The following is a 16,777-nucleotide window of genomic DNA, read 5'->3' on the forward strand; positions in this document are numbered from 1 at the left end:
ATCTTCAGAACCATACCATCCAGGGTATATGGACCCCTCTGCAAAAACACCACCACATAAATTACCTGGAACTACTGGCAATTTTTCTGGCACTAAATCCGATCAACTCCATCTGGTAGGCAAAGCTGTCCTAGTCCGTACAGACATGACAGCAATGTACTACATACAGAAACAAGGGGGGAACACACTCTTTACAGCTTTCACACCTAACCCAAAGCATATGGAGATGGGCCATTCCGCAAAACATATCTTCTTGCAGAACACCTCCCAGGGGTACACAATCAAATTGCTGATCTGCTCAGTCTTCAAACACAGCAGATCCACGAATGGGAACATCATCCTCAAGTTCTTCTTCCATTCTTTCACTTGTGGGGCCACTCAGAAATAGATCTGTTCACCACACATCAAAACACAAAATGCCCAAGCTTCTCGTCCAGGTATCCACACCCATTGTCCAAAGGCAATGCGCTATGGATGAACTGGTCAGACACATTTGCTTATGCTTTTCCGCCTCTCCCTCTAATTCCGTTAGTGGTTGGGAAGCTCAAACCGCATTCCCTCACAGTGATCCTATGGGCCTGACAAATATGGTTCACAACCCTCTTGGAACTATCAGTAGTTCCTCATCAAAAACTGCGCCTCTCACCCAAACTTCTCACTCCGAACCATGGAGAGATAAGGCATCCAGATCCCAATCAACTCAACCTTGCGATCTGGCTCCTGAAGTCTTAGAGTTCGGTTACCTCAATCTCCCACCAGACTGCATGAACATCAGTAAAGAAGCTAGACGTCCTACCACCAGAGCATGTTATGCTGCAAAGTGGAAACGATTTGTAACCTAGCATATACATCCATAAGACTACATCTCACTGCAATAGCAGCTTATCTCCAAAACATACAACAGTACCCGCTAATAAAGCTTGTATGGAAGGACTTAAAAGAATAAGTCCACCTAGAGCTCCACCCTCTCCAGTATGGAATTTAAATATTGCTCTTACTAGACTCATGGGTCCCCCTTTTGAACCCTCTGCACAAATGTGAACTACAGTTCCTCACTTGGAAAGTAGCCTTCCTAGTCGCTATCACATCTCTCAGAAGAGTTAGTGAATTCCAGGCATTATCCATACAAGAACCATTTTTACAAATCCATCATAACAAAGTGGTTCTTAGGCCTAACCCAAAATGTTTACCTTAAGTTGTTTCTTCCTTCCATCTTAACAGTCTGTTGAACTCCCAGTTTTTTCCCCACAACCGGACTCAGTGGCAGAACGGGCTCTTCACACGTTAGACGTTAAAAGAGCTAGACTTTACTACATTTAAAGGACAAAATCCTTTAGAAAAACTAAACAACTCTTTGTGGCTTTCTCCCCACCTCATAAGGACAATCCCATTTCCAAAGCGGGTATTGCAAGGTGGATTGTTAAATGCATCCAAATATGCTATCTTAAAGCCAAACGCACACTAACCATTCCCCCCTAGAGCTCATTCCACACGCAAACTAGGGGCTTCTATGGTATTCTTAGGGAACATTCCCCTTGATGATATCTGCAAAGCAGCAACTTGGTCTACACCACACACTTTCACAAAACACTATTGTGTAGATGTGCAAGCAAAACAACAAGCTAGTGTGGGCCAGGCTGTATTAAGAACACTTTTTCAAACCACTGCAACAGATACAGGTAGCCACCGCTAAGGAGGTAACTGCTGTGTAGTCTATGCACAAGTATATGATCTACAGCTCATATGCCTCGAACAGAAAATGCTACTTACGAGTATGCATCTGTTTTTGGCATATAGAACTGTAGATTCGTATACACCCACTCGCCTCCCCGTATACCTCTATCTGTTCCAGTACATCTTGTCTATTTCGTACTAACTCCATCATAACCCTCCATGGCAAAACAATCTGGAGATGGAGTCGATGCCCAGGCGCACTATCGTCCTAAGGAGGAGTCACCTACCGCGTGACTACAAACACTTCTTCCAAGACAAAAACAAAGTGCAAACATCAGAGCTCAACACCAGATGGCGATCTATGCACAAGTATACGAATCTAAAGCTCCACATGCCAAGAACAGATGCATACTGGTACGTAGCATTTTCCGCCGCACACAGACAGTTAGAAAAGTCCTTCAACAACAAAGCATTCAAAAAGTGGGAAACCTTGACTACTTTAACACAGTATACATTGCAGGCATTTACTGTTCACCCCACCCCTCCAAACAATGAAAACAATGCTCAATTGTATCTAGATTGGAAAGGTTGCAGTGCCCTCTGTAATGAGTCAAATTGTCAAGCCTTAGCAAATCCTTGCAGGCTGGAAAAGGTACAAAGTGTCAGACACAAAACAAGTTATGACATGTATGATCCTTAATCAGTAGTCCTCCAAATGAAAATGAAGTTACCAGTTGTAGGAAGCTGGCTCTTTATATAGTTGACCAAATCGATGTACACTTTGTAGAGAGTCCAGGCAGCCCTTATTGGTTTTCAGAGACAAAACTGATAGCACTAAATGCTCTTTTGCAGGAGTGTGAGTGACTCTGATTAGGCTAATCAGAGTGCAGTGCTAAACAAAATGTTCACTCAAATGCGTCTTTACGCAGAAAGGCTTTCCTATGGGTAAAAAGGCATATGTTGCATACAGTTATTTACGGTTGGTTTCTGGAGGTCTCCTTCAGGACTTAGGATCGTAGGGGCCAAGGTCCAAAGTACCACCAGCAGTTACTCATTACCTACCCTGGGGTGACTGAGTGGAGAGGTGCTGGTCGGGTTGCTAGCTTAGTGCACTACTCCGGTGGAAAGAAGGGAGGCCACCTGAAAACTGGTTGCAGAGCGGGACTTGGGGTCAAGTCCGGGAGCGCTGACCGGGAGGGGGGAGGAGGGGGTAGTTCACAAGAGTGCCTGGAGCAAGAAGGCACAGTCTATTCTCAGGGACCCAGGCTGGGCCGAGTAGATGGGTCGGCTGGGCTGGGTGCGTTAAAGACCCTTGCAGTTCTCGGTCTTTCTGGTTGAAGGTGCAAAATCAGGACAGCTGGGCCACTCTGGAAGTGGGTCTCTGCAGTGCTGACGTCCCTCAACGGTTGCTCAGTCTTGATGCAGTGGGATCCCAGATTGGACTCTCATGGGCTTTGTTTGCTGAAGGGGGTCCGGTACCCAGGGTATTGGGGCTGTGCTGTTCCGGTTGATCTTTCTGTCCTCTCACTTGTTTGGCAATGGATCTGTCCTAATGGAGCACAGGTACCTCTTCCTGGGTGGCTGCTGCGTCGGGCTTGTTGGGGAGTTGCTACACTGTAAACCAGGGTCGGCTTCTACAGTGCCTGCGAACTGCAGGGGAGTAGCTCCTGTACTCCAAGAGCGATTTCTGGCAATCTGCGAAGGGATGGCAGTATACCGGGGTTCTTGGCAGATGCTCAGCTGCAGGATGGGTCACTTGATCACAATTGTCGAGACTGGTATAGGCAGGGTTTGACGCCAGAAGTCCACACCAAGTCTACAGTTCTTGTTTACTTGCGACACTTCTTTGTACTCATCTTCTGGATCTGTTAAATCTAAGTTCCTGGCATCAGGGGTGCCTCCTAAATACTCAGTTTAGGGGCATTAAGGGGAGTGACAGGTAGTAGCCAATGGGCTACTAACCTTTAGGGTGACTACACCCCCTATACGACCACTTTCTGTGGGAAGTGGGCATAACCCTGACCCAGTGAGTCTAATTCCACCAAAACCAAGATGGTGGAGTTCGAAGTTACGTGTTCACATCAGGCTTAGCCATGGAACTAGCCTGATAGGGAACACGCCTCCTGACTAGCTAATTTTCCTGCCTGTCCTGGTGCCAAATGGGCCTGGGCAGTGGGTGGCATTTCCTCTGTCTGGGGAAGCCTGGGTCGCATATAAAAGTTGGCAGAGGCCTTTGAAGCCTCCTGCCTTTATTTGGTGATTACTTCACCATCCTGCTTGGAGGAGGCAACACAACCAACCAGAGAAGGCATTGTTTCTGCCCACAGAAAGCCCGGGCTCTTACCTGCAGGGGGATCAGAAACCTGTATGTGTGGCTGGTCTACATTAGTCAGCCAGAGTACTAGTAGTCGGTAGGTTTTCAGGGGACACCTCTAAGGTGCCCTCTGGGTGCATGTTTTAATAAATCAATCACTGGAATATGTGTGGGCTTATTAACACAAGGTGTTTGATACCAAACATCTCTGGTTTCAGTGAAGCCATCATGTAGCTGGGTAACTCGTAATTTCCAGTGTCAAGCACATGTACTTAAAATAGCTTCCCTGTTTACTTGCAATGTCTAAGAATCGACTTAGACATCACAGGGGCATATCTGCTCATGCAGATACGTCCACGCATGTAACATAATGCACCCTGTGTTAGGGCTGAATGGCCTGCTGTAGGGGAGACATGCAGTGTCTGCAGGCATGGCACACAGGAGGTGTGCCTTGTCGTGTCTTCACTTTTCTCTGCACCATCTTACGCAGCCTGTAATGGCAGTTCACATTAGTGTGGTCAGGGGTCACTTAGGTTCGAACAATACATGCTGCAGCCCTTAGGGACCCTCTTTAGTCTACCTGCCCTAGATACCAGGGGTACAATTTACTAGAGACTTGCAGAGGGTGCTATAGGTGCCCATTGGGGGAACAATTGTATAGTTTTAGCGAAAGATCTGGCACTGGGGACTTGGAAGACTAGTAAGAACCCAGTGCAGTTCTGTCAAAATTGCATCAAATACCAGGCAAAATGTGGGGGTGACCATGTCAACAAACATTGGCATAGCCAATAGGTCTCGCCTTTGGGACCTTATAAGTGTTTAGCCACGCAACAGTTGCATAACTAAATACTTATAAGGTCCCAAAAGCGAGACCTATTGGCTATGCCAAGCGGCCGCGAAAGTGAAAGTAATCGCGGTCAAGCGCGGCAGGCGCGCCTGCGCACATGCACTGTAGCTCTAGGCTGGCCTGGTAGCTCTTTTTGGAGCCCTCGCAAAAAATCTCGCCAGACCAGCACATGCGCTGGGTCAGGCGAGACCTAAAAAGGGGCACTTTCCTACCCCAGTACAATACAATTTTCAGACAATACATTACTTTTTAAGTTTTATTTTTTACAGTTTTCTCAAATTTTCTGTAATGTCATTTAACATTTTTTCAATTTTGTTTTTTTCAATAATATCTTTTCTGAATATTTCATTATCAATATTGGTGTTTTAGGCATTTTATAGTATGTATTATGACTGTGTACCATAAAATGCATCACCTTGGTTAGAGGAATGCTTCCAGATTATAATATAGCCTCATTGTATAACTGACAAAATAACCAATTAAATAGTATTTGAAAAGGAAGTTTCAGATTGGGTCCAGTAGCTTATACTTCATTGCATCATTAATCTCAACAAACAGCTGCCTCGAGACCATGAAAACTGATGCATCTGCCTTGTATGAGGAGCAGTGATATACAGTAAATGTTTGACTGTTACTGCCCAAAGCTCCTCACACGAAGTCTCGGTTTAAAAGGTCCTCACATATCGAAATGTCGTACTGGGACACTGGCTATTTTCTTGATTATTCACACCAATTGGCTATTTATGTCATTTAATCTGAACTTTAAAAAATGTTTTGCTTAAGCTCCCTTTTGACAGTTTAATTGCTTTTTTTGTAATTTTGTCACTTATAGGCACGCACCCCACTGGAGCAGGAAATATTTAACATTCTCCATAAAAATAAACAGCCATTGACAGACCCATTACTTACGCCAGTGGAGGAGGCCTCGTTGAAAGCCATGAGTTTGGAGGAGGTGAGTACTGAGATAGTATCCTCTCCTTATTTCCTTTTCATTCCAAGATGTGCTATTCCTATTCACTCCAGAAACCTGTTAACACATGCAGACCTCTACTTAGCATTTAAGTAAGCCTGTCCCAAAATTCTTCATTTTAATATTTTAGGCAAAGTTACGTCGAGAGGAACTGCAGAAAGCACGGGCACTCCAGTCTTACTATGAATCCAAAGCCAGAAGAGAAAGAAGGATTAAAAGTAAAAAGTATGTATTTTGTGCTTTTTTGCCAAAACTATTTTTAATCGAGTAACTCTGGGATGTAAATGCTATAAAAAGTGGTCAATTATTCAGGGTTAATTTTTTTAAATTTACTATTGTATCATTATGTACACTTTTATAGATCTCGCCTATACAACGCATGCAGTGTTCTGCAAGACATAATGTTTACTCTCTCTATACTCTACTCTATGCCACACCACTCTGTACCATTCTACTCTGCACCACTGTACTGTATGCCACTCTACTCTGTCACTCCACTCTGCTCATCGTCACTCTGCTCTATGCCACTGTACTGTATGCAGTTGCACTATGCCACTCTACTCTACGCCATTCCACTCTACAGTGCACCCCCCTCTCCTTTGCGCTCCTCCACTCTACTTTATACCACTCTACTCCTCGCCCCCTGCTCTACTTTGTTACTCTACTCTATGCCACTAACCTTAAGCCATGCTGCTGTGCAAAATGACCAAAAGTCATTGGTAAAGGCAATAGCTCTCATATAGGCGAGACCTTTTGGCTTTGCCAATGCTTGTTCCTGATATCTTTCTATCCTGAGCATGGTGATGAGGTGATTGGGCTGCTGAATAGTTTACTGTTTTCTTATTATAGCCATGTCTTGTTCGTATAGCTTACATTATAAGACACACTACTCCCTTTTCGCTATCTACTATAAATTCTTTCATAAATTCACATCCTTGAATACTTACACCATCAACATGATGGGTACTATTGTTAAACAGCTGTCTTTCTACTGCTTCTGATAATATTGAGACAACGGCATCCTTGTTTTAATTGCACAAAATTCTGACCAATGAGGTGGAGATAAGTGATCCCACTTTCTCTTCCTTGAGTGTTCAACTGCCACATTTTCTACTACGCAATAGTGTGAGGGAATCCTTTAGAGGTCTCTTTCAGTATTGAAAAATTTTGGAAGATTTTGACTTTGAACTCAACATATTTTCAGAGATCATGAATGTTAGTATTATTTGTGATTGGACAAATTATTGAGGAGAAAATGACAAACAGCAAAAGCAATTCCTTCTTAAAAGGTTTGATGCTTATAATAAAAGGCATGTATATAAAGGACAGCCATAAGCTAGGCATAGTTTACCTTTACCCTGATCATAACCCAAAGAAATGGGATATTTGTGTCACTTCCTAAGAAGACCTTAAAAGATAGTGACAGCCTTCTGTGCTTACTCTCTCGGTAGACAACACATCCGCTCCTTTATGTCTAGTGTAGGAAAGTGCCTCTTTTTGACATGGCCACCCCCACTTTTTTCCTGGTAATTGATGCAATTTTGACAGAAGTGCACTGGGTTCCTCCTAACCGGGTCCCAAGTGCCAGATCTCTTGCTCTAAACTGTACAATTATTTCTCCAGTTGGCAATACCTTTAGCACCCCCTGTATGTTCCTAGTAAGTGGTTCCCCTGCACATAGAGCAAGGATACTGACCAAGGCCGATTTGATGCCGGAAAAGGTGGGAAAATACCTAGTCAGAGAGGTGTGTTTACCTTCAAGCTAGATCCTCCCTTAAGGTGGGCTATCTAATGTAGACACGAAAATTAAAAGTCTGCCATCTTGGTGATGACAGAATTAGGAACTCTTGACAGGGTTATGCTTACTTCCCCATTGACTACTACCCTACACTCTCCTAACACCCCTAAATCTAGTATTATGGGGAGCCCCTGGCACCAGGAATTCAGATCCTGCCGACCTGAAAGAAGAAGACAGATGCTGAAGAGCCGGAAAAGAAAGAATGGAGGAACAGCTGCCAAGCCTGCCGACCTGCCTGCAGTCCTCGACAATTGCGCCAAAGCGGACTTGTCCCACAGCTGCTATGCATCCAAAAGACTGGGAGGACTACCAGCCCTTCACCCAAGACCCAGGAACTCCTGTGGAATAGCAGAGCTGCTTCCCTACATTCTACAGGCAACCCAAGAAAACTGTGAGGACTCTGGACTGCCAAAAACCTGACACCGGAAAGCACCCCTGCACCGTGCCTCTTACCCTGAGTCGAAGTGGGCAAAAGTGCCAGAGTGGTCCCCAGACCCTACAGTGACAAGCCCACCTTGGGTTTGCCAAAAGTGGACTCTGACTGTCCTGAAGGCTCCTTTTACCGTGACTATCTCCGGTAGTGATGCCGCCCGAGCCCAAGGAAAAGAGGACCAAAGATGTCCCCGAGCATCGCGAGACCTGAGCCCACTTGTTGGTTCAGCCGGACTGGTCCCTTGTCCGAGCTTGCAGCCTCTTTTTGTCCGTACCGATCCCCATAGACTTATACTGGGCAACAGATGTTGAAAAGCAGCGCTGCATCCGGCCACCATAGTTCTACCCGAGGTGACCTGTTTGTGCTGCCTTGGACCCTGCCCCATACTCCCCTTAAGTCCAGTAGATTGGTACTGTAAGTCGCTGTAAAGTACCTGTGTGCAGTATGTCTTTCCTCCATAGGATAACATTACCGTTCAATAAATAGCACTGGGTACATTTTTAGAAACTGTAAAAATTCATAACTCAAAACGCACTTACCCGATTTGGATGATCTTGGTGCCTAAAGTTGTATAAAGATAAGTGTTATTTTTATAAATTGGTTTGGATCTCCTCATTGAGTCGTGTGTATCATTTGTTGGCTGTGTGCATACAGCAGATGTCTTAACACTCCTCTCTGATAAGCCTAGAGCTGCACAACTACACCCCCCTAAGAGGGCACCTTGAGATTGCTAGAGCAAGCCCCTGTCCGCTTGTAAGGGATACCAGGACTCTGCGCAGTATAGCTCTTTTTGGTATACTATATAAAGAACCAGCTTCCTACATCTAGTAACTGCCAAGATAAAGAAATTGGATTTGGAGCAAGCCAAGAACTCAAATGAAGGTGTTTCAGCATCCTCATCAAAGTGACCTGCTGAGCATGCTTTTAAAGTTTTGCCTAATCGTCAGCCCCGCATCTGTCTCAAAGAGAAAAAGAAGAAATGTTTATCCAAGTCCGCATCAAAGAAGGTAGGCCAGTCGACAACATCCTATTTGTTGGTGGATGCGGTGACAACTGTCTGCTTCTGTACAGCAGAAGAGTGCTCCAATGATGGCAGTTCAGGAGACCCAGACGAAGAAAAATATGACACCGCTGTTGACAGAATACCTCTCTATGAAACCGAAACCACTTCCATTGATGAATCATCAACTGATGGTACAAAACCCACTATCAACAAGAGATAAGCCGATTGCACTGATCCTGCCATTGACGAAGGATTAACCAACAGCACAAAACTTACAACTGAAGAAATGTATACCCCCAGCATGCTAATGGAACACTCTTTGACTATAGTATTGATGGATTCAAGTGCACACGGTCCACACTTACAAGCTGCTCTGCCTACAGACAGTAGACCAGTACCAAAAGTGAGCTACTCGTCCGTAGTTCAGCCACATTTATCTTTGATGATAAATTCACTATTACTTTCAGTCTTGAATACTCAACCTGTGGCTCTCTTCAGAGCTATCTCTTCAACTTCCAGGGATTAATCTGCTAGATATAGTGATAAGAGAGAAATAAGAAAGTAATCAGAGAAACCAGTGGTAGGCTTCTTCAACTCGTTAGAAGGAAGAGGACCAGCATACCACAACCCCTAGGCAACCACATACTGAGTTTCTGCTACATCCGAGCAGAGAAGAAACCACCCTCCCTAACGTAGATTGTCAAACTCGATATGCGCAGTCCCCATCAGGCACCAGCCATTATTTAGAGGCCTCATTAACGATTAGCTTTGTGAACAATGAGGCAAGTGTCTTAACTTGTGGACATTCTTAAAATAATGTTTTTGGTGTTTGCAGTGTGTTAACTGCAGTAATTGCTTATTACATCGCCTTCTAAGCCACAAAGCATCATCAAGCCTCTTGAGCCTCCTGTAAGTGTGCTGTCACCGGTTCCTTCAACTCGGAGAGTACAGCTACAGAACCTGAGCGGCAACAAAAATCATCAGAATCAGAGGTTTATAGAAAAACAAGGTTATCATAGCAAGAGTGACGCCAACACAGATGACGATAATGACTTAAATAATTCTCATGTTCATGTTGGCGATATTAATAACATTGAAGAGGAGCATCAAGAACAGGATATCTGGGGGGAGGAGCCAAGATGGCGACCGGGACGGCAGCGTAGATTCCCGGCTCTGTGAACCTCCGCATCCCGCACGGATATCCTGCATGAGATCCTTATTCTGCGCTACGAGATCGTGTTCGTAAACGAAAGTGGCAACCGATCGTGTGACTCCGAGGTCTCTGACTGCCGTACAACCGGAGAAATCAGCGGTTGAACTTTGCGGCCCGTGCGGTCCCGAAGCCGGGACCTCGAGTGGACGCCTTGGCCGGGTGACAGTTGAACAACAGCGGCCTGTGGTGACTGGGTGGAGTCGGTCCACCGAAGTGGAGCTCCCCTCGGCCTGCATTTTGCTGCGGCCGCTCCCCCCTGCTGAACGTTGCGGACTGAGGACATGCCCGGGTGTGCAATTCTCGGATTCTGTGGCGTTTGCCCCTGCCTTTGACGGTGAGCTGCCCGGACGCCGTCCCTGGCTCGCCCTGATCCTTGCGGGCTGCTCCCGGCTTTTCGCGGGAGCTGGTCCGTGGCGGAGACGACTGTTGCCCGTGCCCGCGCAACGGCTGAATCTGTGCCTGCCCCAGGATCCCTGTCTTCAGCGACGTGGACCTTGAGGCGTTGTTCCCGGGGTCCTGGCCCCACTACGAGTCGGGCCTTCCCAGCGGCCATTTTGTCGCGATGCAGCCTACCATCCTGTCCGCTGGGACGCAACGAGACTGGGGGTGTGTGACTTTCGGGAGTGTGGCGGAGCGATCGGAGGGAGCTGCTCTGGGATACGGCGACCTCCTGGAGGCCCTTGGTGCCCTTCATTACTCCTTGGCTCATGGCGCCGGGGTCCTGGAGAGGAAGCTAGATGGTGTGGTAACAGCGTTGGGACAGTGGCGGCATGCTGGTCCACAGGTACACAGTGGCTTTCCACACTGCACACAAGAGGAAGATGTTGCGGCCCCCCCCGCGATTAGTGTACAGCCGGACACTCCGGACAATATGCTACCGTGTGGTCGGCTAACTGTGGACTTGATCTGTTCCGGAGGTATCGGACCTGAGCGGAAGATGGTGGCCTTGTCCCGTGCGCGGTCTCCGGCGGCCCAGGGACAATTCCAGCAACGTGTGTCTCATTTGGCTGATTCAGCCTGTCTGGACCTTGTGTGCAGTGCAGATCCTGGGGCGGCACTGGAAAAGACGCCCCTCCATGAAGCGGTCTGTGCGGATGCTCAGAGACTTCCACCCCACCTGTGTGCGGCGCTTCCCGACTGTTTTTGGACACTCCTGTACCTTGGGACATCGGACATGGTGCTGGGTCGAGGGGCAGGCATGGGCAGAATCGCAAAAAGCGGTCAAGGCTGAGGCTGATCCTTCGGGGGATGGTCACCTAGTAGACAGGCGGACTCATGGTTGCGCGCTCTCGTGGTTATTCGCATAGTTGGTGTATAATGCTCCCCATTCCCCCCCCCTTTTTTTGATATGGTCGACTTGGTGCTGCTAATCGTTTGCTGGGAGGAGACTTCACCGTGCGGGAGGGAGAAGCCGGGGGTATGTTTTTAAGGCCCTCCTCCAGTTTATTATATTCTTTCCGCCCCCCCGTCTGGGGGGGCTCTTTCTCACTCTTTTTTCCCTGTCTCTTCTATATTTCGGGTCTAGTTCCAGGGCGACAGGCACACTGCTGGGGGGTGGGGCCATACTCATTCGCAGAGGTGCAGGGTGGGGGGATGGGGGAGGGGACTCTTTAGTCTTTATCTCTTTTTCCATGGCCTCCGTTTTCTTCTCTGTTTCTTTTTGCTTTCTTTTTCTGGGATCAGTGCGATACACCACCCTGATTGTGAATCGTTTGCTCTTCATGTGTGCCACAGTTTCCGGGGGGTTCACTGGGCTTTAGGTACGGGGACCTGTAGGCGCAACTATCTTGGATATTTCTCCTCATCCGTACTTTCCCGCGCCTGCGCCATTGATTTAATGTAGTGCTGCTTATTGTTTACGTCTCTTATCCTTGCCCCTTCTCGCTGTTGGGAAATTGTTTGGCACCTGATCCTACTGTTTTGTCTTATCATAAAATGAAAACCCTTTCTCTCCTGGTGTCCTACCTGCGCGGCTCATTGGCCGGACTATATTGGATTGAAGACATTGCTCTCCGAGGTGCCGCCTGTGTTGACATTTGCTATTATTATCCTGGTTACTTAGCGGCCGGCCCCGGGGGGTTGTAGGCCCATACGTGTAAATGATTGAAACATCAATAAAGGTTTTTCAAAAAAAAAAAAAAAAAAAAAGAACAGGATATCTCTCAAGGTTAGCCGACCTACTGGATTTCAGAGTGAGATGGCCACTTATCTCCGGGAAATACAGGCCCAGAACCTGCACAAAGCATTTCAACAGCCAATGACTCTGGATGATGTCATCCATTGGTGGAATGCGGTTCCAATAAATTCACCCTGCCTACAGTGGCAGTTAGGAGATCTTGCTTGATAAATTCCTCACTTATTTACTATTTGCTTATTCAGACTTTAAATATTAATTCATCATAGTACATTTATCATCAATTTTTGTAGGTACTTGAGAAAGCTAGCAACTCCAACTTTTTTCTGTGCATTCTCTAGTACAATAACCAGCACCAGTTTGGGAGTTAAATAACCATTGTGGCTGATTTGATTAAAGCCCGTTTTGAATCTACATAACTTTTTTAGAAAAGGGGAATAGGAGCACACTGCCTCACATCCCAGAAGAGTTCTCCCCTTTGCGTTATGTTGAATGCTGTTCGCAATCAGTGCTTACTACTTAAATATTAGTAGTACTTCACCATAGTTGGTGCAGGTAATGCTGTTCATCTCTAGATACATGTTTCTGGATTTCATCCTTTATCAGTAGATATCGAAAAAAATAATTTTATCAGGGGTTGCTAAGAATGCTGCCACAGTCCTCCAAGGTCTCAGTACCTCTCACAGGTGCATCTCCAAAGCCTCTTCGGCTCACTGGCTCAAGGGAGCCTTTTTAAAGAGAAGGGGGATGGGAGCACACTACCTCATATCCCAGCAGAGTTTGACCCTTTGCATTATGGTGAGTGCAGTTCACAATTAGCGCTTACTTGAATATTAGTAGTAGTATTTCACCAAAGTTGGTGTAGGTAGTGCTGCATATTTTTTTTCTGTATGAGAATGCTGATTTATTTTCTTAAAACATTTTTTTTTTTTTAAACTTCATTTATGGATTTTCATACATGAACAATAGAAACATAGTCGGCCACTGTCACTGTTCATACATGGAGCTATACACATTCAAGGATGTACAAATATGTTAGATATGTTGATAACTAAGAAGTCCCACTGACAGCAAAAAGCAAAGCCTCAAAATCACAGTCAGCCCCACAGTGGAGGAGATCCCATCAGCTGCCCAGGTATTGTCCAGTCCACCCAGCATACCATAAACGGAAGTGCAGGAACTGAGCATCATTACTAAGAACATTTGTTTTACCAGACATCAATAATGTTGAAAAGCAATGGTCCAATCAACCCACCCCAGTGGGGACTATACCTTGCTCAAGTTGTGTGGGGGAGGGCTGTTTGTGTGACTCAACATATGTCCTGAATGGACCTCATATGTCCCAGGGGCGAGAGGAGGCAGGGAGAGTGGTGGAGTAGATCTCGCTATTTGTGTTGCATGATGCTAAACTGCCCATCCAACTATGTAATGTGGGGACTGACCTGCAACCCCAATGGTTTGCAAACTCTCTTTTGGCCAATAACAAACTTATTGCTGCAAATTTTCACACTTTTTTGGGGAAATTGACCACATAGCCCAGCAGTGCCACCTCAGGTGTGGGAACTAGGGTCAAATCGATCATTTTGACTAGGGTCTTGTGTACTGCCTCCCAATAGGGCTGCAGGAGTGGGCAGGTCCATGTGAGGTGCGTGAAATCGGCATGGGGGCTACGCATTTGCGGCAGGTGTGGGGTCTGGACTGATCTAGTCTATGGGATTTGGCCGGTGTAATGTACATTCTGTGTAAGAATTTGAAATGTAAGAGCTTAGGTCTACTGTTAAGGGAAATGTCCTTCGTGACCTCACAGCATTTAGCCTATTGATCATCGGTGATTGGGCGGCCAAGGTCTTCTTCCCAATGTCTGCGGAGACTGTCATCATTTACCAGGATGATTCCTGAGCATGCTTTATAGAGTTTGGAGACGATGTGAACGCCTTGTTAGCTTTCTATGACCAGGGACAAAGGAGCAAATGATTCGGGCTCTATTGGAAAACAAGGCAACGTGGCGTGCAGAGCTGAACGTATCCGATTCAGCACAAAGCTATCCATGAATGTGGCGTCTGGGAAGCAGTCAACATCTTGTACGGAGAAGACCTGACTATCCGGGTAAAGGTCCCCTATTTTTGTAATATCAAATTTAGTAAATTTAGTAAATGTGCGCTGCACTATCCTTTCCCCAGTTATTGTTAGCCAATGGGCATTGGGGAGTGGAAGAGAGGTGGAATACAGCGTGGCGGTGCTGGTGATTCATCTGTTTCTCCCTAGCCCAGCTGGTGGTAGACACAGTCTGAATGTCTCTTGGATCTCTGGGAATGCCCCTGGGTAACACTGTGGATAATTTCTCAGGAAGGACAAAATCAGATTCCGTACAGAGGAACAGGATCCTGGCATAGGGATGATACCACGCGTAAGCGTAGCTGCATTGGGCAATCAGATAATATGAATGTAAATCTGGTACTCCGTATCTCTCTCTTTCATAGGGAAGAGTAAGCACCTTCCACAGTACGCGAGGTTGACTGCCCCCCATACTAATCTAATAAGAAGTGATCTTAACGTCAGGAACAAGCTATTGGGGAGGGGTATCAGGATATTGTTAAAAAGATATAAAAACTTGGGTAGGATCACCATCTTAAGGATCGCAACTCTACCCGCGATGGATAGCGGTAGTCTCAGCCATCGCTCTATTTGTGTCTCCAAGGCGTTGATTGCTTGTCCGTAGTTGAGGCATATAATCTAAGCCGTGTCCAGATGGATGTGGATGCCTAGATATTTGACGGAATCCGAACACCACTCCAGAGGGAATTCGCATTCCCATGGCTTCGTGCTGGAGGTCAAGGGGAAAATCACCGACTTGTGCCAGTTCATGCCGAGACCCGAATATTGACCAAAGCGGACCATTTCTCGTATGACAGGCTCTAAATTGGCCTGAGGTTCCCTCATATAAAGAACAGTGTCCTCCGCATAAAGCGAAACTAGAAGAGGTCCTGTATTGAATTGTAGGCCTCGTTGGAGATGCTTTTCTTGAAAATGGCGAATGAGAGGATCCACAGCCAGGATAAATAACAGAGGCGAAAGCGAGCAGCCCTGCCGCGTACCTCGGGATAGCGAGAAGGGGCGAGAGAGCGTGCTGTTCAGTCAGAGTCGCGCTACAGGGCGGCAGCAGAGCAACGCGGTGGTGGCAATGAAACCCACCGGCATACCCATACGGCGCATGACTGACACAAACAAGGGCCACTCCAGGGGCCACTCTGTGTCAAGTAGAATGGCTGCAGATGGGATATCTGGGTTGAGTCTGTGGAGAACTGAGAAGAGAGTCAGAAGATTGAATGACGTGGATCTGTGTGGAACAAAACCAGATTGAGCCGGGGAGATGATGAACTCCATCAATTGCGAAAAGCGCATGGCGATAACCTTGGCCAGGATATTATGATCCAGATTTAATAATGACAGAGGTCTATAGGACCCACATAGATGCGGGTCTTTACCCAGTTTAGTGAGGAGACTAATGACAGCCTCGCGCATAGTGGGGGGGGAGGGGGATCTGTTTTTCTAGGGCCTCAGCGTACACCTCAATGAGTTGCGGTGCTAAAAGATCTTTGTAGTTTTTGTAGAAATCACCGGTGAAGCCATCCAACCCAGGGGCAGAGGAGGATCGAAGGGCTTCGATGGCCGACCAATACGTCAGCTTTGGAAATTGGTTCCGCTAAAAAATCTTGCATATGTTTTTCGAGGTACACTAACGCAATTTCAGATAAATTTGCTTCTTGGGCTGTGAGATCACGTCCTATTTTAGAAGTGTATAGAGCTTTGAAATAGTCAAGAAATTTGTCTCGAATTTCTAAAGTGGTGGAGAGAACTTGGTTAGCGGGAGAGCAAAGTTCCGTTATGTAGGCTTTGCTATACGGGGGACGAAGCATCTGGGCTAGTACACGCCTGGCCTTTCCCCATCACCGTACCGCCTAGCGGTGTGATATTTGCCCAGAAAGAGAATTTAGCGATCTGATGTTTCCCTGTAGTCCGCGAGTAGGGGAAGACGTCGCTTTTCTTTCTCCGGGGGATTGCGCGGTGACGGCGTCAAGCTCTGACAGGCCACGTGTGTTGCGCAGGTCTTTAACTACACCGATGTGTTTGGCGATAAAAACACAACTTATGTACTCCTTGAATCCCTCCCACAGGACTGCCCAAGTGTTTACTGAACCGGTGTTGATGGAAAAGTATTCCTCAATGGCTTCCCGTACTTCATCGTTAGAGAAGTCATCAAGAAGGGCGCGACTTGGGAAGTGCCATTGCCGCTCAAACCCTTCTGGACGGGGGACATCTAGGTGTAGCAAAACGGGAGAGTGGTCAGAGTATGTCCTTGGAAGAGTCGTGAGAGAGTGAAACCAACCGGA

At 46.6% G+C, this 16,777-nt stretch overlaps 1 protein-coding gene across 2 annotated transcripts in view; it reads left to right on the forward strand.

Annotated features, from left to right (window-relative positions):
- UTP14A (UTP14A small subunit processome component) overlaps nt 1-16,777 on the forward strand; it is a 458,135-nt gene that overhangs the window by 175,873 nt on the left and 265,485 nt on the right. For both annotated transcript variants that reach the window (XM_085607771.1, XM_085607772.1), the window contains 2 exons: nt 5,668-5,787; nt 5,936-6,030. In XM_085607771.1, coding sequence (XP_085463897.1) covers nt 5,668-5,787; nt 5,936-6,030 — 215 coding nt within the window. The remainder of the gene's footprint in view (nt 1-5,667; nt 5,788-5,935; nt 6,031-16,777) is intronic.

The sequence above is a fragment of the Triturus cristatus genome, chromosome 5_2 (assembly GCF_964204655.1).
Source record: "Triturus cristatus chromosome 5_2, aTriCri1.1, whole genome shotgun sequence".
NCBI lineage: Eukaryota > Metazoa > Chordata > Amphibia > Caudata > Salamandridae > Triturus > Triturus cristatus.